Source organism: Heliangelus exortis, chromosome 3 (genome assembly GCF_036169615.1).
Source record: "Heliangelus exortis chromosome 3, bHelExo1.hap1, whole genome shotgun sequence".
NCBI classification, from domain to species: Eukaryota; Metazoa; Chordata; class Aves; order Apodiformes; family Trochilidae; genus Heliangelus; species Heliangelus exortis.
Genome location: NC_092424.1, coordinates 35821200 through 35845103, shown reverse-complemented (window position 1 = coordinate 35845103; position 23904 = coordinate 35821200). Strand labels below are relative to the sequence as shown.

At 43.0% G+C, this 23904-nt stretch overlaps 1 protein-coding gene across 4 annotated transcripts in view; it reads left to right on the top strand.

Annotated features, from left to right (window-relative positions):
* The window catches only part of SPRED2 (sprouty related EVH1 domain containing 2), a 68716-nt gene extending 45788 nt beyond the window's left edge, over window positions 1-22928 (top strand). For all 4 annotated transcript variants that reach the window (XM_071740201.1, XM_071740204.1, XM_071740202.1 and 1 more), the window contains 2 exons: window positions 18861-19010; window positions 19416-22928. In XM_071740201.1, coding sequence (XP_071596302.1) covers window positions 18861-19010; window positions 19416-20066 — 801 coding nt within the window. In that variant the 3' untranslated portion in view covers window positions 20067-22928. The remainder of the gene's footprint in view (window positions 1-18860; window positions 19011-19415) is intronic.
* Window positions 22929-23904: the final 976 nt, after the last annotated feature.

The following is a 23904-nucleotide window of genomic DNA, read 5'->3' as shown; positions in this document are numbered from 1 at the left end:
TGAAAATCCCAGCCGTCGCTGCTGCTGCTGCTGCCTCAAATATTTGGCCCGAGGTCCTGCCCCTCCTTGAAGATGTTTCAATCTGTTGAGCCACAGCAGTCCAAAACTTTACTTTTCTTGTGCTACTTTACAGATGGCCACCCCAGCTTTATCTTCCACGTCAGATAAAGCACTTGCACCACATGTTGTGTAATGGTACCAGCAGTGTAATGGTACCGGGTCTAAAACAACCACACTCATTCCATACAAGCACTGCCCCCGATACAGCTGTTGGATATTCATAGAATCATAGAATTGACTGGGTTGGAAGGGACCTCAGAGATCATCAAGTCCAACCCTTGATCCACTACCGCTGCAGTTACCAGACCATGGCACTGAGTGCCACATCCAGTCTCTTTTTAAATATCTCCAGGGATGGAGAATCCACCACTTCCCGGGACAGCCCATTCCAATGCTTGATCACCCTCTCAGTAAAGAAATTCTTTCTAATGTCCAACCTAAACCTCCCCTGGCACAACTTGAGACCGTGCCCTCTTGTCTTGCTGAGGGTTGCCTGGGAAAAGAGACCAACCCCCACCTGGCTCCAACCTCCTTTCAGGGAGTTGTAGAGAGTGATGAGGTCTCCTCTGAGCCTCCTCTTCTCCAGGCTGAACAGCCCCAGCTCCCTCAGCCTCTCCTCATAGGATCTGTGCTCGAGTCCCTTCACCAGCCTGGTTGCCCTCCTTTGGACCTGCTCCAGGACCTCGATATCCTCCCTGAACTGAGGGGCCCAGAACTGGACATAGTACTCGAGGTGTGGCCTCACCAGCGCTGAGTACAGGGGCAAATTGACTGACAAAGGGCTTTTATACCATCCCTGATCCTCTTCACCTCAATACCATGCCATGGGATGATGACTTTGTGCATATTATTGTGCATACAACTCATACACCAGACAGTGTGCAACCCCCTCAGGCACCCAGCAGGTTATTTTCACGAGAAAGAGAAAGGTTGCCCTAGAGGCAGAGCTCTCCCCCAGGCTATGATCTTGTGTTGTTTAGTGGAGGATGATTTTCTTATTCCAGAAGGTGGGGTGAGGGTTTTTTGTTTTTAAGGGGATGAATTTTCTGCAGCTGTGGATATTTGAGCATTTGCTTGGGGGGCATTGCCAGTGTCGCTAGCCTATCCTCCTCCCATCACTGTAACTTGCAGCGCCAAGACCATAACTTGGGCAGCAGCACCTTGCCCCATACCTACCATGTATGCTCCCCATCCCTCATTCCGAAGCATGGGCTATATTTGTAAAAACAGGACCTTTTCATGTGATGGTTTTTGCTGTGGATTAGACCTACAGCAACGTAATGAATCGACAAAAATCTCTGTTCTGAAATTCATACCTAGCAGGGCAGAAAGCAAAAGTGTATAGAAAAAAATGCCACTGACTTGAGGGGAAAGTGCCTATTTCTAAAATGAAATCTCCATTTAGAAGTTTTAACAATATGTAGTTGTGTTTCTTTAATTCCAGATCCTCGGTAGAGCCTATAAATGTTTTCCATATGTTAGCAAATAAATTTCCCCTGTCTTGTACATTATAAATCGTCCTCTCAAGAGATGCAATCTGAGTAAGACTGGCCATCCGTTCTGTCTCCATTGGGGGAAACATTGTCTTTGCAACAGTCTGAGATTGTTGTTTGTCTTCAGCCAGTCAGCCTGCATCTTCAACCTTCTTTAATTAACATACATTTTAGAAATAACATTTAATAAGGACTGAATGTATTCTGTAGTTCATTAGCCACAGAATTGGCCATATAATTCAGTTCCTTGTGCAAAAATATTTTCCTTAATCTACACTTTTACTTTCAATTACAGATAATAATCCCACATGACCATGAAGTGAAAAATGTGAATTGAGTCCAAGGAAGGAAAGGTCAATGTCTTCCAGAATCTGCAGAGTGCCTGAAATGGTCTCTTTTAGCAATCCATCTGAAAAAGAAGAGGTGTTCATTCTGAAACCTTATGACCAGTACAGCTGAAACACTGCTTATGTGTTTTTCAGATAAATCTACAGCCTTGTGTCTGCTTTAGTGCTAAAGAAAAGACACCCACTGGCAGGAGGAGTAACAGCTCCCACATCAGTTTTCATTTGTGAACCTAAAAATGACTGCAGGCTCCTTCTGGGTAACAGGAATGCAAAGGAAAAAACAACAAAACACCCAGCCTTACTAAGTTTGATAAGCATGTTACAATCATAGCCGTTTAATGTAGTAAATAATTTTTTTAAAATCTTAGTTTTGTTTCAAAATGAGATGTGCAGAATTTTGCAGGTAGAGCAGGAATGATCTAAAGGTGCATGTTGAGCTACAGGGTTATGTTTCAAGTCACCTAGACTCATTCTGTCTCTTGCAGATTCCTGGCCTAAAAAAACCCAAAAGAGAGCCTGTTTGCCTTGAGTCCTCAACTACAAGACAGGGAAAATACTCTCCTGTTTCACCAAGGTGGTGAGGACAGATCTTGCTGTCACCACTTTGCTTCTCCATGCAGGGTCATGGTGCTGTCATTCTCACTGGGTTTCCAGAAAAAGTCTTCATACTCATGTTCACCACGAAGTTGTGTGTTTAGAGTAACCCTGAGCTCCTCCTGTCTTTTTCCCAGCATGAACGTGTACTTCTGTGTTTGGGGGATGTTCAAGTTTGGAAGTTTGTCATGTGGCTTGGATGCTGCTAACAGTCCTTTAGGAGACAGGCACAATTACCCATTCTCCACCATAGTGATGCAGATTGTGGCAGATGTTAACATTGCAGTCCTCCATTGCAAATCATCTAGCTTCCTAATTAGAAAAACAGATTTCTTCATGCTGCCTTTTCATGAAACCTTTTCCCTACTTTCATCTCCCATGTGTGAGCCTCAAGCGTGTTAAAGCTTCACTATTAACATTTATAAGATTTGTGTTAGTTAGATAAACACAAAATCTATGTTTTTTTCTTGCTGGCTTGGTCGTTTCATGTTCAGCTGGTTCTTTTAAAGAACCACTGTAACTCTTTAACGTACATATATAGAAATGCAGTCCAGTTCCTTTGGAATAAATTTGTATATATTGCCCCATGCTGGAATATCTCTCATCCCACCTCTCCGTGGAAAGCAATGTTGCTGGAAGTAGAGAAGCCCTGGCTTGCAAAATTTATTTCTTTCATGGGTCTTACTCAGGGACTGAGGAACAGCAATAGCCTGCAATTTCCTTTTTCCTGAGGCTAAGAACAGAAAGAAAAAAAATGCCTTTTGGAGGAGCATAACTCTGTACTGGGGTGGTAGGGTGTGGTGCATATCCACCATCACCACGAGCAAATCCACCTTGTTTGCTGTGTAAGGCTGAGCAAAGGGAGGATTGTCACAGTGATAGGGCTGTGGCCTTACCTATGTCACTGCTCAGCAGCCAGCTCTGCTGTGTGTGTGCGGCCAAAGGCTTGATTGCTGCTATCCACATCCTCTGATGTCTGGATTTTGGGCTTGCATTGTAAACCACAGCTATTTTAATTCAGATTTTAAGAGGAAAAAAAGGGCTTGCCAAGAAGAGCGAAATTCACACACAGAAAGCAGCAGGCTTGAATCCCTCCCTCAAGAAAAAATTTAAAAGCCTTTCCTGGCTTTGAGCAATGGACTGGACTGAGATTTATTCATCTTTTTTTTTATGGTTGGGTTTCTTAAGTTATACACAGTGCTCTGGGCATCCCCATCCTACACTTGAACAGTCAATGCAACATCAACATATCAGGCACTTGTCATGTCTGAACATGGTTTTTCACTCTTCAGTGCTGTGAAATCTGCCTTGGCTCCTTTCAGCAGACCAATTACTGAGAAAGTCCCAGAGTCTGAAGTCACTGCTTTGTCCGTACTTTCATTATTTTTTCTGTTGCTTCTGTTAATACTAGGGTGTATCAGCTTCTCAGTAGAATTCTTCCTGCTTTTATGCCAGAGGTCAGGAGGTATGAGAGATACCACAGAAATAGTGAAAAGGTCCTGAATACCTAGTTAATTTAAAGGCCTAGCTTCTTTTTATTCTTTTTTTTCCTGCTTTTCTTCCCATCAGCTTTGCCCACACAAATTTCATGTCACTCAATGGGAATGGAAAACAATGCTCAAAAAGATCTTTCAATCGGGAAAGTCAAGTGGAAAGGTTTTCTCTGGCTGTCAGGTTTTGCATAGTGTAGTGTTTCTCCCTTTCCTTTAGGACCTCCTGTTCCTTTTAAGTGATGTTGGAAATTAACCTATTTATTTTTGTACTCTTTCAACCAGTACAAGCTATACTCACTCTGATAATCAATACTGATTGTCACTGAGTGGGGGTGTTACTGCTGTGATCTGCTCTTTTTTCTAAGTTCTTCAAAACTGCTTATGCTTTAGCATGTGGATTGTCCTTGCTCACTCAGAGCTTGTCTGGACAGAAGAAAATATAAAAATTACTGTGGTGTGGATGTATAGAGTACATAAAATCTGTTTTTTCTCGTGTAAATAACAGATTAATGAGATGTAAATCAGGTGAAGACCTAAAGGGGACTGAGAGAAAACTGTGGTAGATTGGAAGATACACTTTCTTTAAAGAAAGGAGAGGGAAGTAGAGGTCTTAAGCAATTTATGTATTTCTCTGTTGTATTTATCATACTAATTTTTTTTGCTTTCAGGTGGGCAAAGCAGGCTTTCCTTTCTACACATCAGGGATATGCAGTTTAACACAATTCCCTAATGCACTGAACTTTAATTGCTTTGGCACTCTTTCGGCCTAAGACTTTGTAATACAGTAAAAACAATTTTTTAATTTTTTGTTTTGTTTTCCATTTTTAAACCAAACTATTAATCTGGTTGTTTTACCAGACACATTCTTCAAACTCTGGAGTCCCTGGCAAGGATGAGATCACCCAACCAGTACTGCAGTGCTTCCCAAAGTCTGGCAGCCACAGGCATGTCAGCAGGGACATGATGGGAGGGCAGTCAGGAAATCAGTGAGCACTTTGTAGAGGAGACAGGAAAGAGTTTTCTGTCATTAAACCGGACCCAAAACAAAGGCTGTGATTTTTTTTTTTTAGGGTTTGTTGTTGTTTTCTTTAACATTAGCTCAACTATGGGTAGCAGTTCTTTTCTGAAAATACCAACCTACTGAGAGCTTAGGGTGTCCATGTGACAAGGTGAGGAGCAGCTGTCATTCAGTATCAAATTTATAAGTAGAAAATATCTGTATTGCTAGCTGATATTCCAGTTCTCACTGTCATGTAGTTTTTATATATCTAATTATAACAGTGAGTTGGATGTGTCAAGCTACCTTGCTGAGAGTAAGCAATTTCTCTTGTCACACTTCTTCCTCTGAAGACCAGTTTCGTAGTGTATTTTCTGGCTCTGTACTGCTTCCTCATACGAACACAATTGGTCCTGGGCTGGGATTGGGATATGTCCTGCAGGAAACTGAAATATGATCTTCTGCTGTGATGGAAGTTTCCCTATAGCTGTATGTTCCCAGAACCTGTAAATGTTGTAAATTGTGCACCAGTTAAGTACTGGGTTTTGCTCAGTTTGCACAGTTCAAGGGAGATTTTTGTCAAGTTTTTTTTTTTCTGTTGTCTTTATAACACCTATTTTCCCCTTCCCCAGTACTTAAATGATGATCTGGTGGCTTATTTGTAGTGTGCCAGCTCCTTCCTCTTAATTATTTTCGTAGGTATAACCAGGCTTGCATTTATTCAAGTCATCTTCAAATTACCAAAAGCCAGTTTTCTTGTAATATGTAGTCACCTGAGTATTCAGACAAGAAGGGTCACCAGCAAACCTGCCTGTAGGATTCCTTGTCCTAAGGTGAATTGAGTGGTGCCTTCCTAGCTCTAGTTTTTAGCTGATGAATTTGTGATCTGCATGCATTGTAACATAACACCATTTCACACTTGCAGTCAGCTATCTGCCTGTTTATCTTCTGAGAAAAATAATTTGGCTGTGTAGTAATGTACTTAAACTATGTGATGAGTTAAGGTGTGAAGCTGTTTATGAGCGTGTTCCTTTGTAATTTATCTGGAGCTGAATGCTTTAGTGCATCTGTGTGCTTAAGGCACAAATATGACAAGCAGAACACAGGCAAGATAAAATTGCCCTTTCCTAGTGTGCAGTAAAATAGAGGTGGAAGAATTGTTTGGTTTTTTTTCCGTTTTTAACTTTCTTTTTAAAGGGTTATTTTCTAATGTGGGTCAACTTACAACAGCTCTATGTCAAAATAGAGACCAGTGACAAGTGACGTTCCTCAGGGGTCACTGCTGGAACCAGTGCTGTTTATCATCTTTGTCTGTGACGTGGACAGTGGAACTGAATGCACTCTCAGTAAGTTTGCCACCACCAAGCTGGGTGGTGTGGTCAGCATGCTGGAGGGAAGGGATGATCCAGAGGGGTCTTGACAGGCTTGAGAGGTGGACCCTCAGGAAGTTCATTGTGGCCAAGTGCAAGATCCTGTACCTGGGCCAGGGCAATCCCAGTCACAGATACAGGCTGGGTGGAGAGTGGATTGAGAACAGCCCTGAGGAGAAGGATTTGAGGCTGTTGGTTGATGAGAAGCTCAACATGAGCCAGCAATGTGTGCTTGCAGCCCAGAAAACCAGCCATATCCTGGGCTGCATGAAAAGAAGCGTGGCCAGCAGGTCAAGGGTGATGATTCTCCCCCTTTATTTTGCTCTTGTGAGACCCTGTCTGGAGCACTGTGTCCAGTTCTGGAGCCCCCAACACAAGGACATGGAGCTGTTGGAGCAAGTCCAGAGGAAGGCCATGAAAGTGATCAGAGAGGGCTGGAGCACCTCTCCTACAAAGACAGGCTGAGAGACCTTAGAGCAGCCTTCCAGTACATGAAGGGGGCCTACAGGAAAGCTGGGGAGGGACTTTTTACGAGGGCACATAGAGATAAGACAAGGGATAATGGCTTTAAACTGGAAGAGGAGAGATGTAAATTGGATATTAGGAATACATTCTTTAGTGTGAGGGTGATGAGACAGTGGCACAGGTTGCCCAGGGAAGATGTGGGTGCCCACTCATTGGAATTTTTCAAGGCAAGGTTGGATGAGATTTACAGTAACTTGGTCTAGTGGCAGGGGAGTTTGAATTACATGATCTTGAAGGTCCCTTCCAACCCAAACCGTTCTGTGATTCTCTGACTTAGCACATGGCCCCACAGGCAACACGAGCAGCCTAGATAAAGGGGAATGCAGGGGGATGAGCATCCAGAGGTAAAGCCTGAATTGCTTGCTGCTGAAAAAGCCATTACTGGGACCCCTTGCTGTAGGTTGCTGTAGCTGTTCCATCCCCAGTGGCCTTTGCTATTTCCCTTGCATAGCTCTGATCCTTCACCAGGATCCTTCAGCCAGGAGGAGCATTTGCAAGTGCACTTCATCTTTTCTGTGTTTGCAGTGCAATGGTTTTGCCTTCCTGGGTTTGGGGCTTGTCAAAGGAGCTTCGTAGAGACTGGGTTCTTGGCCTTTTTTTTTTCTTTTTTTGGCCTTGCTTTTGTTCTGCTGCAGTTCTCCAGGATTTTCTTCAGCATTGTGTGAGGGGGACCTGATTTGAGGCAAGGCACCTATGAAAAGCAAGTTATTTTCCAACCAGCTTGTTTATCCCCTACCTTGTTTTTTTATCCCAGCTGTGCCAAGAGTGGAGCTGGCATGAGGGAGCAGGAATGAGGTTGCGGGGGTTATCTTAGCTCTGTATGTGGAACCACAGCCAAGGGATGTGATTTGACTGGTGCATCCTTTGCCTCAGTGCTGCTAAGAGCCAGCAGAGTGGAGAGGGGGCTCCTGCCATCCCCTTTTTACCAGCACAGCTGAACCCCATACCGAGCCAGCCCTGGGGAAGTGAACCCAAAACCAGCCCTACAAAAGAAAGTGAACGCTTTTCCTGTGATTTAGCTCTTTGAGCCAGCTTGTTGTAGGGCTGGAGAAGCAGAAGTTCTGGCTCAATGGAAACCGTACGAGTGTTCTGCTAAGAAGGCTGCAAAAATTCTCTGCCACCCTACTGATAGTCACAGTACCACCCGAGGTTCACTGCGTACTTGTCAACAGGGGGTGCTCAGCCTTCTGTGAGACAGCTTCACTGCAGACCCTTACTGTGTTTGTGCCAGTAAAGGGGGTTCATACACTCGTGGCTAAGCCTGCCTTAGTATTTGTGGTCTTTTCCTTCTTCATGTTGCTGCTGTGAGATTCATCCTTTGATTGAGACAAGGAGACAACAGGATAGTTGAGGAAGTGTTGGTGGGAGGGAATGTGTTATGGCCAAATGTTAGGCTTTTACCTTGAAAATATATAGCTGATATTGCTGTCGTTTTCCATTAGGTTCCTTCTTTAATCCAGGCCAGGCAGTAAGCCTTTGAAGTGGATAGTCCTTGTCTGGCTGCAGGGTGCTGGAAAAATTCTGCAAAGATAGAAAATGGCCTTTTCCAATTTTTTAGTATACAACCTAAGGAAGTGCATTTCAGCAAGCAGCTATACTTGTAAGCTGCAATCTCTCCAGGTGCTGTGTTTGAACAAAACGCTTTTGTCCCAGGGCACTTGCAGGAAGGATGCCATCTGGATTTGGGATGTCTCCTCTCAGCCCCAGGTGCCACCTCTGAAGGTGACAGGCAGAGTGGGCCCCACGTGGGGTGTAAACAGGGTTGGAAAGAGACAGCCTTGGCCAGGGGACAGAGCGATGATTGACAGCTTCCCGTGCCACGGGAGAAAGGATGCAGGAAACCCCACGGTGCTGGTGGGACCAGAGGGATGCAGGTCCAGAGTGAGCAGGCAAAACCATGCTCAACCCTGGCATCCCAGCCTCTCTGCATAATTTAGAGGGGAAAAGAAGCCTTTGGCTCCTGGTGCCAAGCTTGAGTATCCGTCTTGGCAGGGATATGAAGGGGGCTGAGTCAGAACTGTGGGGCAAATGCCTTTGTTGCCCCGCTCTTCATGATAGAGCTCATAGTTTCTACGTGGTGTTTAAACACTGGCAAACCTGGTTTGAATCTGTAGCCTCATGTAACAGGTAGAAAATAAAAAGAAAAAACAAGCAGTTCAGGTCTCTTGCACACCAGAGTTTTGTTAGTCTAACTTTAATTTTGTTGCATCCTCTCAAATGTTTTGGGTTGTTTGTTCTTTGTTGGTTTGTTGGGTTTTTTTCTTGTTTGGGGTTTCTTTTTTTGGAGAGTTTAGAAAGGAAAAGGAGGAGTCTGGTAAAGCTAAACAATGAAATGTGCTTTTTTACTTGAAGCTTCAGGAATGGTTTTCCTTTAAAGTGGCAGGCTCCCTTGTTTGGCTCTTCAAAGGAAAGAGAAAAAAATCAACATTCTGACGGAAAAAATACTGCAGAATGGTGTTCCCTCCACCTCTAGGCATGTGTTTGGTAGTAACTGAGGATGAGTGACAGAGTAAGAGAGTCCAGGGAGCTCAAAATGGACCTCTGCCCAGCACAGAACTGCATTATAAACAACTGCATCTAAATAGCCCTGTTTCCTTCCCTCACCTGCTTAATGTGTTTTACCAAGGGTCTGTTCGCCCTGTATCTCGTAAATATTTTACGAAAATTAAATCAGAAGTGATTATAGGAAGCAGTTATCTGGCTCTGGCTTGGTCTGCAGAAGGAGAGGGAAAGGCAGAAGTAAATAAGTACCATTGCATTTTTAAGCAGAGCCTGAAATATTTGCAGTGCATGTGAAGAGGGTATTTTAAAAGTTTGCATCAGCTGTTGGATTCTATTTTAGTGATGAATTCCAGCTAAAATAACGTGGATGCTCAGAACTGTGAGAATAAATGACCCCTAACTGACTTCTTAAAATATCCTATCAAGTCTGCTGTGGAAAGTTTGCATTTAACTGTTTTTTCTCCTCTGTTTGTGACCTGGTGCATTATATAGGAGAAGCGTGCCACTAAACTGGGAGGCTGAGGTGTTGAACTTGTACATGGCAAAGACATTAATGATGCATTATGTGCACTGATTCTTTTAGCTTAGCTAATCTAATTGTCATGAGCATTTTTCTTCCCCCTACCAGCCTTATTTTTTCTCCCCCTCCTGCCTCCCATCTTCCCAGCTGTGCTGAGCAGCAATTCAGGCTCTTGCAATCCCCTGCTCACGTGCAGGGTTTTAACACCCCCTTGGCTGAGCTTTATTCCTTTCTTTCCTAGCATCCCTACACGTGTTCTGAAAGTTTTTCAGCAGCGTTTGCTATGCTGAGTTTCCTGTTAGCACGTTGAAATTAGGAGGTAATGCTTTTCAAATTACTTGCAGCTATGCTGATGGTGAGGAGGTCAAAGATGGAAGACTTTAAAGAGGAGCTGGCACCCACCTCCCTCTCTGCCACCCCCGCACCTCCTCCCATCTCTGCCCCCTACTTTGCCTGGAGACCTTTCTGTACCAGCATGGCAAAAGCTTATACTGGTGGTCAACTGGGGCCAGGCAGCTGAAACAGAAAACATTTTGGGCTGGATTCCTGTGGTTCTCCACCCAGGCATGCACACAGAGCAGGTGATGGGACCGGTGGGAGGGAGAAGCAAGGACCATAACATCCCTAATGTGGTATGGACCTCTGTGGCCATCTCCCATGGCCTTAATGGAGGACAGCTGTGGTAATGTGGCTAATGTTACTTGTTAGAGGAGTGAGGCTTTGCTAATCTTTGCAGAGCTGTAGAAACACAAATATCGGGCAGCTGATCATCCTGACAATGCTGTAGGCTGCACCAAGATGTCATTTCCAAGGCATAAACATATTAGTGGAGCCTTTTATGAAAAATGGAAGAGCATTGCCTCTGTCCTGAGATGGTTTTAAGTAATTAGTTGGTTTAAAGGGTTCCCAGATTTAGGTAAAAAGATGGTGCTGAAGCAATGTAGCTCTCAGCTCTCCAGATTTCCAAGGACACAAGTGTCTGTAGGTAGGCAGAGCCATCCCACTCTGACCACTGTGCCTTGAAATTTCTGTGCTGCCTCGGGAGCAGCCACAGCAGCTGGGGCTTGTGGTTTGGGTTTTTTTGTTTTTTCCCTTTAACAGCATTTTGGTTTTCCCTTATAAGTACCTGATGCACAGACTTTTCTTTCCATAGAAGCAGTGCTCTGGCCCAGTGGTGCAGTAAGGACAAGGCATCATCTGGGAAGAAACTGTTGTTTGGATCTGCTCACAGCCTCTGGTCCTGGGCAGAGTCTGAGCAGAATGGGTACTGTCTTCAGGCCTCCTTTTTCTGACTTTTGGAGGCATTTCTCTTTGTATCTCTTCAAATGCCTGCCTTTGCAGACATGTGTCTGACACCTTGTATCACTGGCAGTAGCAAAACAGCAAAATCTTGCTGAGGTTTCCCCCTTACCACATCTGAGGGTTTGCTGCATTATTAGACCATATCTGATGCTTATATATTCTTTTTACTCCTCAAAATGAGCTGTTAAGACACATCTGTTGTCCATGCAGATCTGAACCGTAATGCCAGAATCAGGTTTAGCATTAGCTTAGTGGAGATTACATTGTGCACTGAATCCTTGTAAATGTTCCTTAAGTTTTGCTGACTTAAGACAGCATGGCCACTAGCATCTTCCTGGAGCTAAAACTATAACCACAAAATTTAAAAATAAAAAAGGTAGTGGTAAAACTATGTCAGCTTTCTGTGCTTTACATTGGTATTTGTGTAAGTGGTGACTAGGAAACAGTCCAAACGTTTCCGAAATTATAGTCCTGTTGTGGTTTTAGAAAAGTCTGAATCCGTGCTTATTGTAATGGTTGTGTACAGCCAATTCATCTTTGAACTATACTGAAATATGATCCAACATAAAGCTTTTCCTTCAGACTCTCTGCGAAGGAGTAGAACTATCTTCGGCTTCAATGGTCTTCAGTGGATGAGAGTGTCAAAATGTTTCAAAAATGTTTGGAGGTGATTTCTTCAATACAATGTTAATCTTCAACATTAGGAAACCAACAAATTTGACAAAAGCATTTTCTTCTGTGGCTTTATCTTGCTTTGACAAATTAAAAGCTTGTTCTTAGTAGACAGGAGTCTCAAATCTTACAAGTTTTTTCACATTGAACCTTTTTCCTAATACTTTGATAATCTAAGCCTCCTTTGAAGTGGCTTTCCTGAGTATATGAGGCACACTTAAGAGGGTGGAATGAGGGTGTCAACTGTTCCTTTTCTAGTTTTCTTGAATGGAGAGAAAAGGTGTTTTGAAACAAAAAAAAATAGTATTTTTGCTCTATCCCCTCTGCAAAATTCAAAAGTGGTAAACCAAATTTCTTTAGACCTTTTTTTTTTTTTTTTTTTTTTTTTTTTTTTTTTTTTTTAATAATAATTTTTTTAAAAAGCTGGAGGGGAGAGGAAGAACTTGTTCTGGCAAGGTTAAGCTGAGAGAGTTCTAGGAGAATGCATTTTATCTTAATTTCTTTGGAAAGGTGGAAGTTTTTTGCCATGCATCCAAAATAACTCCCAAACTCCTTCTTTGTGAAGTTCATAAACAGCAGAGGCTCTGCAGATAGGTGCTGACTCAGTACTGCTTGCTGGCTGTACCATTTTGTCAACTTTATCATTTTTCCTTTCTGTACTGATAGCACAGCTACTTTTTCCCTTAATCTAGCAAATGAAAAGGGTCAAGTGAAGAAGAGCTGGCTTGTGCTGGGGCTCCCACAGGATGGCACATGGGCAGAGCATAAAAACAAATGGTTCTGGTTGCTTCTGGGTAGCTTGTCATGTGGGTCTCAGCCAGAGGTGGCCAGAGTATGGCCAGGAGGAGTATGCAGTTCCCCAGCTGTCCTATTTCCAGGCTCATCCTCAAGCCATGAATTGAGTTTCTTGTCCTGGGGATGCCAGGGTTGTCATTTCAGATGACAAGATGATGATGGGCTCCTCTTTAAAAAGTCCAGGCTTCCCAAAGTGAACACAGGAGCTGCTTTGAGGAGGTTTGGTTGTTGCAGAAGGCTGTCTTGGTAAAGGTGAGACCTTGAGCACCCACAAAGTTTTGGATTTCCATTCTGCATGTTGACAATCTGTCTCAGATACAGATGATGCACTGGGCAGGCTTGCACAGCAGTGGGAGATGGACCAAAGCAGAGCATGGCAACAGGGAGTAGGTCAGCTTGTCAGAGGGCTTATTATTTGCAGAGGTCATACTCTGGGTTTTGTTCCTTAGGGACCATTTCTTTTGAAATTACTTGTTGAACATCATGATACTTCTTTTCACTCTTGTCTTCTCCACCTCATGTAACCATTAAAATCCTAGAGGGAAAATAATTCATCTAATCTTGCTTGACCCACAGTGATTGTTGACAGCAAGCTTGCAAATGCTTTAGCTGGCTGAGAGCACTTCTGGAAGTTAGAAGTGACAGAGCTCCATAATTTCCCTCTGGCAACCAATTTCTGACAAGCTACTACAGGCTGGATTACTTAATAATTTTGAGATTAATCTTTCTTCTTTGTCATGGTCACCTTTGCATGTTGCATCACCCAGAGTGAACCTATTCTGTAACAGACATTAGAGACAAGGTCTGGAGCAGTAGAAGGCTTCTTTTTGTCACTTTTTCACAATAGATGCTTATCTCAGCGTATTACTTAGGCATCTGATTAGCCAGCCAATCTTGTGTAACAAATCCATTTCAATGAGAAGTACACTGCAGTAAATCATTAACATAATCTTCTTTACTAATAACCAGGGTTTGTTTGTTTTTTTTAAATCTAACAAGTCACTTCTGAAAGTCTGAGGGGGAAACAGAGGCTCTTTTTGGGGTTTTGGGTTTTTTTTTTTTTTTTTTTGGGGGGGGGGGGTTGTTGTTGTTAGGTTTTGGGTTTTTTTTATATGATCACAGTGCAATTATTTGCCTGTAGAGGCCTGGTGTAGTTTCTCAAAGCAGCCATATCAAACATGTGGTACGTGTGCTTGCTCAGACACATACAACTCAAAATGCAAAAGGAAATGTGTTGCATGGGTTTTATAAAATTACTATTATGGTCGTGATTAATGATTTTGTTATCCAAGCAGTGAAACCACAAGACTTCATGACCTCCATAGCAATCACAAAGCTCCAGTACGTGCAGCATGAATTTCTGATTGAGCATTTGAGGGCGTGTTGAAGCAGAGTTTCTTACTGGACTCCCTGTTCTAACAACTTAGTTTTGGGTTCATTTCTCTTATGTGGCTACTGGGCATGTTTTCAATAGTTTCCCCCTTGAAAAACAAATACTGGAGCTGGACTGGTTTCAACAGGCTTTAGAGGAAGACAGTGTTTCTAGTGGCTCAGTGGTCTGGGACATGTTTTCCTGTGGCTCTGGAGACCGTGTCCTTTCTAGACATGTTCTTGTTATACGAGTGTGTTGTATTTGGGTGACCTGCAACAAACCTCTTATGTCTTCCCTCCCTACCATCCTCAGAATTTTCACTGCTAATTCTGGTGGTAGAAAATAACATTCAAAACCGAGTCTTCTTGTGGGGACAGAACTGGTTTTCTGCTTCCATTACTGGCAAAGTCCTCGCCATTATTTCTGATAGTGGCACTTGTCTGAAGATGAAAGCACTTTTTCTTTGAGAATATGCCTGATTTTTGCCTGTCACAAAGTCCAGGTACAGTCCCAGTGGGGTCGCACTGAGACAACAGTATGCTTTTGAAGGCCTGAGCATCATCATTCCTTTTATTCTCAGGAACTTACTTTTTTTTTTCTGTGGGTTTTCATATGGCTTCTTGAGCCATGTTTTAACTATGGGATCTGTCAGAAGTACCTCCTTCTGTTAGAAACTTAGCCGAGCACGTTCCAGTGAATGCCTCATCATCTTATTTTCCTGAAGAGTACCAGAAGAGTAATCTCCTGCTACTTACATTCCCCTGGGACCCGTGATTCAGTAGGCTTTTCTTCCTATCTCCATGGTTCCTTCCATCATCTCTTTTCCAGGCTGGGCAGACCCAGGCTATTTAGTTAGCTGTTGTTGAGAAGCTATTCCATGTCCTCAATTTTCCTGACCGTGGCTCTGTCAGCTTGCCATGGTGGAAATACCCTTAATGGCACAGGGTGGAGGGGAAGCAAGAACTACAAACAGATTGGGGTTTACTGCTGCTTTTTTTTTTTTCCTCTGGTGTTGAGCCACCAATCTGACAGTGTCACGGGGCTGTCTGTGTTTGCCCAAATACCTTTTCCCTAAGCAGCAGTGGCTGGCTCAGAGTGCATCATTGTACATGTCAGATCAAGATGTTTCCGTCACTTTGCATTTTGGAGGTACTCATGGTGAGGTTTTTTAACATGTGGCCTCAGAGTGTTACGAGATTCTTAAGTTTTCAAGGTCAGCTTTCATTGGCATGCCCTTGAATAAATTAAGTTTCATCAGAAAACTTTATGATCTTGTTGGCATCATTGATGAGTATGCTCACCAGCATAGGGAAGGATCATGTGGGGTTTCACTGATGACCTTCTGCTTCTGAGGGGGATATTTTCTACCTGTTCCTAATCTTGAAACCATTCATTCCTATGTGTCAAGAGCATTCTCTCTTCTCCTACAGAAGTTTAAGCTTTGATGGGGGACCTTGTCAGAAAGAAACAGTGCTTATCCCAGCCAATGGTCAGCAAGGAAACCCTGCAGGCAACAACATTTGTCAGCCGGTTGCCTTCAGTGTCACCAACCAGGAGGCAGCTGTAACTTTTTTACAGACGAGTGAGCAGAGAGCTCGTCTTGGATAGCTTACTTTCTCACTTTCTGGGCACTCTAGAGTAAGTGTTTGTGTTGGCAAACTGCCCTTCTAATCTGAGGACACTGAACGTGGAAATGCAGCAATTTTTAATAAGGTGAAAGCAGAGACCAGAACCACAGCCTCTGTGGTATGCTGCAAACAGGTTTTTTAGCCATGTCAACACATACAGAAGAGAGGCTCGGTTGCCCTACTGGGTCTGAAGGAGAATAAGGTGTGGAGCAAGGCAAGGTTAGGTAAGAATCAAGCAAAATAAATATCCTACAGCCTCTTTTCCAGTTGCCTATTGCAGAAATACTGCCTTCCCCGAGAGGCAGCCAATAGCACGCTGCTTGGAGGGTTGGTTATAGCTCCCAGCTGCCCCACTGAGATTATCTAGCAGTTATATCCAGTTTGGGATTTTTTATTTTCATCTAGGAGGGTGAGGGGGTTGCAGGCCAGTGTGTGCAACCTCCTCCAGTTGCATCATTTTCCCAGGCTTCACTACTTTGACAATAAGCACCCACGATGATTTCAGAGCGTATCCACGAAGGGCTTGTCCCAGCAGGGCTCAGACGTGGTTCCTGTGAAGGTGAAGGGTCCAGCTGGCTGGCACGGGACCACATTAAGGCCCTGCCTACTTTTTGATTCATGCAAGTCAAAGTTTAACTTCGAGAGCATGCTGCAGGCTCCGGCTGCCTTGGCAGTGGGGTGTGTGCCTTTCTATTGTTGTTCTGAGAAGCTTAAATTACAGCTCTGCATCTGGGTTTGCACCTCATACAACACTGCTAAAAGGTGCTTGCATGAGGCAGGTGCTCATGAGGCAGGTTAAAAAACTAAATTTTAACTCCTCTCAGGTTTTCCAGATAGGTTGGAAGCTTAATGTTATTATGAAGTACTTGCTTGTAGAAGCTGCTCTTTTTTCTTTTGAAATGACCCCAAAATATGCTAGAGATTTTTTGACCTGAAGTTATAGGCATTATGAATTAGCTGTGGTGAGTTTAAAGTCCAGATTTGAAGTGCCTTTGTTTAGTAAGTTATGAAGACTGGGCTGCTAAAACAGCTTTTTAAAAACAGCCCAAATATCAGACCAGGTGCACACTAGAGGAATTGTTAGCTATCCTGAGAGTTGTTCCGCTTCTAGATACTTGTTTAAAAAACAAAATGAAGCAAACAACCAAAAGGAGCACATGCATTGAAAGTCTGTTCCTAATGAGTGGGTCTGGGTCAGCCATTCAAAACTCATCCTGCTGGTTGTACCTCCCAGATAACCCAGCCTGGCTTTACATCACATTGCAAACAGATCTGTATATTTGCTTTCAACAAAGTAAGTTGGGAGTGCAGGGCTTTTAAGTGCTATACCAGTTAAAGAAGATCAACATCTATTTTGTGTTGTAATGCCTTGAGGTGTGCTCACCTTTGGATAGAGTCTTGCAGAGTGTTGTTTTCAGAACAAACAAATATGCACAATGAGTGTTCTTGTGTTCCTGGAGTAAGAGACATGTGTAGTACATTCACTGGAAAATATTATTTAGAGAGTGCATTCTTGAGAAGGAGGAAGGTTTTTCAAGTAGAACCAGTCTTCTCCCGCTGCTGGTACCACTTTTCTCCACTTTTGAGGTTGTGTCTCTAGCTAACTGTTGAGGCAAATGAAAACCTTCCCCTGGGACTTGAAGCTGCAGGACAGCTTGTTAGTTAGAGGAGGATTTGCTCTTGGAACAAGTCCAGAGGAGGACCACAAAGATGATGAGGGGGCTGGAGTACCTCTCCTGTGCAGACAGGCTGAGAGTGTTTGGGTTGTTCAGCCTGGAGAAGGATCCAAGGAGACTTTAGAACAGCCTTCCAATACCTGAAGGGGCTACAGAAAAGCTAGGGAGGGTCTTTTTACAAGGTCTTTTAGCATCAAAGTGAGGACTAATGGCTTTAAACCAGAAGAGGGTAGATTTATCTTAGATGCTAGGCAGAAATTCTTTCCTGTGAGAGTGATAAAACTCTAGGACAGGCTGACCAGAGAAGCTGTGGATGCCCCATCCCTGGGAGTGTTCAAGCCCAGGTTGTATGGAGCTCTGAGCAACCTGGTCTAGAGGAAGGTGTCCCTGTCCATGTCAGGGAGGTTGGAACAAGCTGGTCTTTGAAGGTCTCTTCCAAGCCAAACCATTTTCTGATTTTTTTCTAAGTTTAAAGCACCAACATTTTACATGCAGTGTTACAGCTCTTCTGATTGTTCTGCATGGAAGCCCTTTTTCCTGCTCCTGGTTTGTTAATGTATTTAACAGCTGTCCTCTGATATTCATGTTAATATGAAAAACCCCAACCAATCTATGGAGAGAATGAAAGGGCAAAATCCTGAATGTCTAGAACACTGTATTGGAACTGTTTTAACCTAGGAAGGGCTATGGAGGAGAGGATGGCTAAGACTGCTACCTCACTGTATATTTCTCCAGGAGGAGAAATATGTGTATTAAGAGTTTGTGTGTATTGGCAAGAGCATGTTATTGTGTGATATTTCACCCTTTCATGATCGTTTCTGTGTAATGATGTAATTAATTAAGCTAGAGAAAGTACTCACCATCAGTCAGGAATGTATGTAAACACAAGTAGCATTCATTGCACATGGAAGACTAGTGACAAAGCGAGGAAAAAAAAGCCTGAAGTTTTTAAAGGAAAGCTGAGCATTCAAGTATCCTGGGATGAACTGGAATTCAGTGAGAGCTTGGAGAAGAACGTGTAAAGGATTTCTTGGCTTAATGGCATGCCTGCGGGTTAACAAAATTGCCAGCATTTTTGTAGCCTGGGTAACTAGTGGGGCACAGCCTGGGCACACTCTGTCTGAGTCTGCCCACAGGACTTCCACAATTGCATCATTTGATAGAGTTTAACATTGCTCTTTAGGGTGAGCTTCTGACATGAGCACTGATTATCCTGCAGTGCCCAGTGCAACAAGTAACATGCCAAGCAAATATGAGTGGTGCTGGTGGAAATGTCATGGGTAGGCTATGGCATATTATTTTTCCATGTGTGTGGCGACAGCTTTTATGGCCTGGCAACAGATCTGCTGCTTTCAAATATTTTATGTGAAACTTTATGAAGCTGCCTGCTGTCAAGTGTTGCCAATATTGCAGGTGTGCACGAAGTCAGTGAGTGGCAAAACATCTCTTTTAATACCGCTTGCAGTAACAGCTGATTGTGTGACAATCTTTTTCCCCCTTTCCATTTTAACCAGAACGCTACAGATAGCTCCTCTAACTCCTCTCAAAAAAGGGAACAGCCTGTGAGAACTCTGGCTTCTCCTGCATCCTGCGAGCATCGAAGAATTTGCACTCGTGGACACCTTCATGACCATTACAGCTCTGATCACTACCATCTAGAACAAGTAAGGTTTCTTTCCAGCGTTGCCACCTGAAGGTTTCTGTCTGCCTAAGCTAAGATGGGTGTCTGGTTTCCCCCCCACATCACGCCCCACCTTCCTTTCCTTCCCCTTCTCAGCTTTAAATGCCTTCAGATGTTTTGGGTTTGGGTTATTTTTGTTGTTTTTTTAAAAAAAAGGGTTACACTGTGATTTAATATGTTACATTGTACCATTTGCACACAGACCATTGCCGGTCTGTGACAGTTGTTTTCAGTCCTGAGCCAAAGGCTGAAACTCATGTGATGGGTCATGGAGAAGGAGAGACAAAACTGTTAAATGCTGGCTTTTCACTAAGCAAGCAGACAGTGATGGCTGATCAGTAAAGCCAGCTGATTTATTTTATCTCCCTCTTCAACCCTTCTTCCACAGTCAGTACCACGATCCTACCGGCACGTCAACTTTCCAGACGATGATGAGGAGATAGTGCGTATCAATCCTCGGGAAAAGATTTGGATGACTGGATACGAGGACTATCGCCATGCCCCAGCACGAGGAAAGAACTTTGATCCTGATGACATGGATTCCTACGTACGTTTTGCCAAAAGCGAGGCCTCAAAACACGAATACACTTATCCTTATGTAGACAACTCGGACTTTGACCTGGGTGAAGATATCAAGGGTGCTGTGATAAAGACTCAACCTGTCAAATTCAAGCCCAGGAGGAAGGAAGATGGGGAGAGGTCACGGTGCGTGTACTGCAGGGACATGTTCAACCACGAGGAGAACAAGCGGGGTCAATGCCAGGATGCTCCAGACCGCGTCAAGACTTGCATCCATCGAGTGAGCTGTATGTGGTGTGCAGACACTATGCTCTATCACTGTATGTCCGATCCAGAAGGAGACTATACAGATCCTTGCTCCTGTGACACCAGTGATGAAATGTTTTGCCTCCGGTGGATGGCCCTTATCGCCTTGTCTTTCATTGCTCCATGTATGTGCTGTTACTTGCCGCTTCGGGCTTGTTACCACTGTGGGGTCATGTGCAGGTGCTGTGGTGGAAAACACAAAGCTGCTGGATGACTACAGAGGGATTCGAAGTGTTACATTTTTTCTGTAGTTCAAGGAACACGTTGGTTTTGGAGCATTGAGATCACTCATTTTGATGCAGCCCACTGTGCCCAGCAGCATCCAGAAACCACCAGTTTGGATCACTTTACGTTCGGTCGTTTGGGGCTCACACTGCATTGATTTGCTCATCAAGTGTTCTAACTAACTAACCTACCGCATAGACTTTTGTATTATTAATCTGTAATCAAAACAGACTGTCTTGTACATGTTTATATTATTTTATTATTTTTTTTTTTTCAGTTTAAATGAGTTTGAGAAAAGAACTGCTTAAATGGTGGTGGATTGTAGAACATCTCCAGGTTGTGCCCGTCTTGCCTCCACTTGTGCGGTACCATCAGCACGTTAGCAAGCTTTGGCATTTCTAGAAACGGGGTGGTGTAGTGAATGAAATCTCACTTGGAAGATATTTCAACTTGCCATCAAGTTATTGTGTGTGTATAGAAGGTGTGCTAGTAACAAACTTGTACCAGAACACAGTATTTCTGTTTTCTTGGGTTTTTTGTTCTGTTTTCCAAAGCCAGAATAGCCATCTAAGCTGCAGTTTGTCTTCTAGAGTCCATTGTCATTTCCTTCAGCAAACATCTTAAATTATTTCTCTGTTCATAAAGCTCTGTGAACAGAAGACTAGGCTCAGTTACCATAGTCACATAACCATTGAGAATCTGGTAGTTCTCCTTACCTGTAATCATTTCAGACCACTACTTGAAAGGGAAGCTTAAATTTTAGGGTTTTCTTTTTTCCCTAAATAACATTGGAAAAATAAAACTGTGTTTTCAGAGTTCTGCCCGAAAGAAAGGGAAGCTTTTTCATTAGCCAGCCATGTAATCATCTGTGAATAAAACACTATGGTTCCAGATGAGGAAAATTGTTGTTATGCAAAGAATTACTAACAATGCAATGTCAAAAGCACTATTATGGCAATTCTGGGGAAATGCTGCATTAAGTGGTGGATTATATGGAAAATCATATTTGTTGGTTTGTTTTCTGTGTAATACATGAGCATGAGAACACAAGTGTCCACGGTAGAAACTACATTTAGCAATCGAAACAGGTATTTAAAATCAAAAGCCAGGATGTTAACCACCACTTCCATCCCCTGACCTCCAGATGCTTACACGTGGCTCGACCTATTGTGCGTGCAGCCGGCATTTCCGTGGGTCCCTGTGCAGGATTAAGCGTGTGAGTCTTTAAAGGGGCCAGCCTGAAGCATCTCCCTGGTTTTCCCCTCCCCAGTTCACCACCCAGATTTATCAAGTGGATGCATAAGGTGCATACAGCAGGATAAGATTACTTTAAATTTTTTTTAATTTTTTTTTTTTTTTTTTTTTAATATTTTTTTCTTTAATGTCATGTTGTCTTGTGTACAAGGCTTGTAATTAGCTTGGAAAAAGAGTATTTTTCTAATATATTACAAGGAATAGCCAAATAATTTTTATTAAAAAATAAAATGATTTAGTGCAGTGAGCTCTAACTAGCATAGTACAATCTGAATACTTTGAGGCAGCTAGGGATTGGCTTGTCAAAGCTGGCACTGCTGTTCCTGCCATAATTTCTTTCTGCAGTAAATTGCCAGTGGTCGCATGTCCTTTCCCTCCCTCTATTGCACATTGACATCAGTCTTAAAAGAGAGGATTTTTTTTTTTTAATTAATTTGCCAAATAAATGTAAAAGGAACGCTTGCCATTCTTTCTTGGTGGAATGTCCCAACAATTCCTCTGAGAGTTAATCACAGCTTTTTAGTCAACCATGAATTAAGTATGCAATGTGCTTATACACTGTAGAGTTTGGTAGGCTTAATTCGTAGCAGTTGCTGGGGATTTTTTCGGTTGGGAAAAGAAAAAAAAAAAGGAATGATAGTGGAAGAGGGATGGAGTGTTACACTCTGGGTGATATGTCTGGGTTTGCTGAATGAAATATAAATATTTTGTGCCTAATAGCAGTTGACAAATCTCTCAATGGTGTCTAGTAAACATCAAGCCAGCCTCGAGAAAAAAAAAAAAATAATGGAACAACCTTCTCCTTTTATTTCTGTTCTCAAAGTTGTTTCATGTAAACAAACATCTGTAAGATCTTCTCTCTATAAAGCACAACACTACAAAAAGATCTTACAGCTTTTTGTCCGGTCTTGAAGTGCCCCTATTTATTTAAGTAAAGTAGACATGCTCCAAGCCTTTCTGTATGTCTGGAAATAAAAGTTTGGAAAAAAAAAAAATCCCTCTTTTTTATTTTTATTTTTTCTTCCCCTCCTTCTTCCTCCCTCTTGAGTTTTTGTAATACTTGTAGATTTTGCTGCGTGTGTTATTTGGTTTGTGAAGGCAGTGGTGTAAGGGCACAATGATAGAAATGGGTGGGTTTTTTGTAAATATTTCTCCTTAATTTCCACACTGCTGCTGAACAGTGTGTAGCATTCTCCCAGTCAGCTTTGCAATACTGACATCAATCATTTTGAGAGAAATTATTCAGATTTTATTTTTGTATCTGTGGTAACAAAACATTAACCGATTTTTTTTTCTGTTGTGGAAAGGTTTTTTGTTGGGGTTTTTTTTTGTTTTTTTTTTCCAAGCTATCGCTCACGTTAACAAATTAAAGTGCCTGAAGCCTCATCATTATTGTATCTATATACTAAAAGTTAAAACCCTGTTGTATTGATTTTTATAAGCCTTTTTACCTCTGTGTAAAAAAAAATATATATACAAGTGTATGATGTACATTTTAGTTCTTAACTTCTTTTTTTATTGTTTCTAATATGTATGATCAGTGTAGCTATTGCTTTAAAATGTACCATGTAAATATAAATACATCATATCAAAATGACACTGTTTATTGTTATTTGGCTGGCTGGAAAATGAGGGGAAACAAAATGGTGCCAAGAAGCAGGGACTTCCCAAGGACCTTGGGGTTTCTGAGGAAAAAATTGATTTATTTTTTTTTAATTTTTACGTTTTTCAGTGGCAGATGATAGCCACACATACCCAAATGTATCAGAGGGAAGGGGGGCAGGTTATTTTTCAACTGGTTTTGAGGTGTCTGTGTGACAGATTTTGGGGGAGGGATGTCACTGGGGGGTGGCTGGGCCTTGGGGCACAGCAGAGGCCCTGGTGCCCATGAGGGCAGATGAGATTCCCCCCCTTGTGCTCCCTTCTCTTCTCAGCCTTCATCCCGTGTGCTGCTTTGGGCTGGGTGAAGTACACCATAGGGATTGTTTTTTGTTTTATTTGGCTTCACCAAAGCAGGGATGGGTCCCAAAGAAACAGGGCTGGCTGACATGGCTGCCAAGCGAGGGCCACCTTGGTTCTTGAGGGTGGGAGTCCACAGGACTGGTGAGATGCTGCCGCTGAGGAGAGGCGTCTGGAGCTGCTGGCCCTGCTGGCCCCACTCTGAGAGGTTTGTTGTAGAAGATGGAAGAGGAATAACCCCCTTAAAACAGGCACCAGGCTGGAACAAATTGACTGAAGAAACCAGAGGAAAACCAGTGAGTACATCTGAATTTTTTGTTCTTTCCAATGGGACCAATCATAGAATCATCCGGGTTGGAAAGGACCTCTGAGATCATCAAGTCCAACCCTTGATCCACTACCACTGTGGTTACCAGGCCATGGCACTGAGTGCCACATCAGTCTCTTCTTAAAAACCTCCAGGGATGGAGAACCCACCACCTCCCTGGGCAGCCCATTCCAATTCTCTGTAAAGAATTTCTTCCTAATATCCAACCTAAACCTCCCCTGGCAGAGCTTAAGTCCATGCCCTCTTGTCTTACTGAGAGCTTCCTGGGAGAAGAGGCCTACCCCCA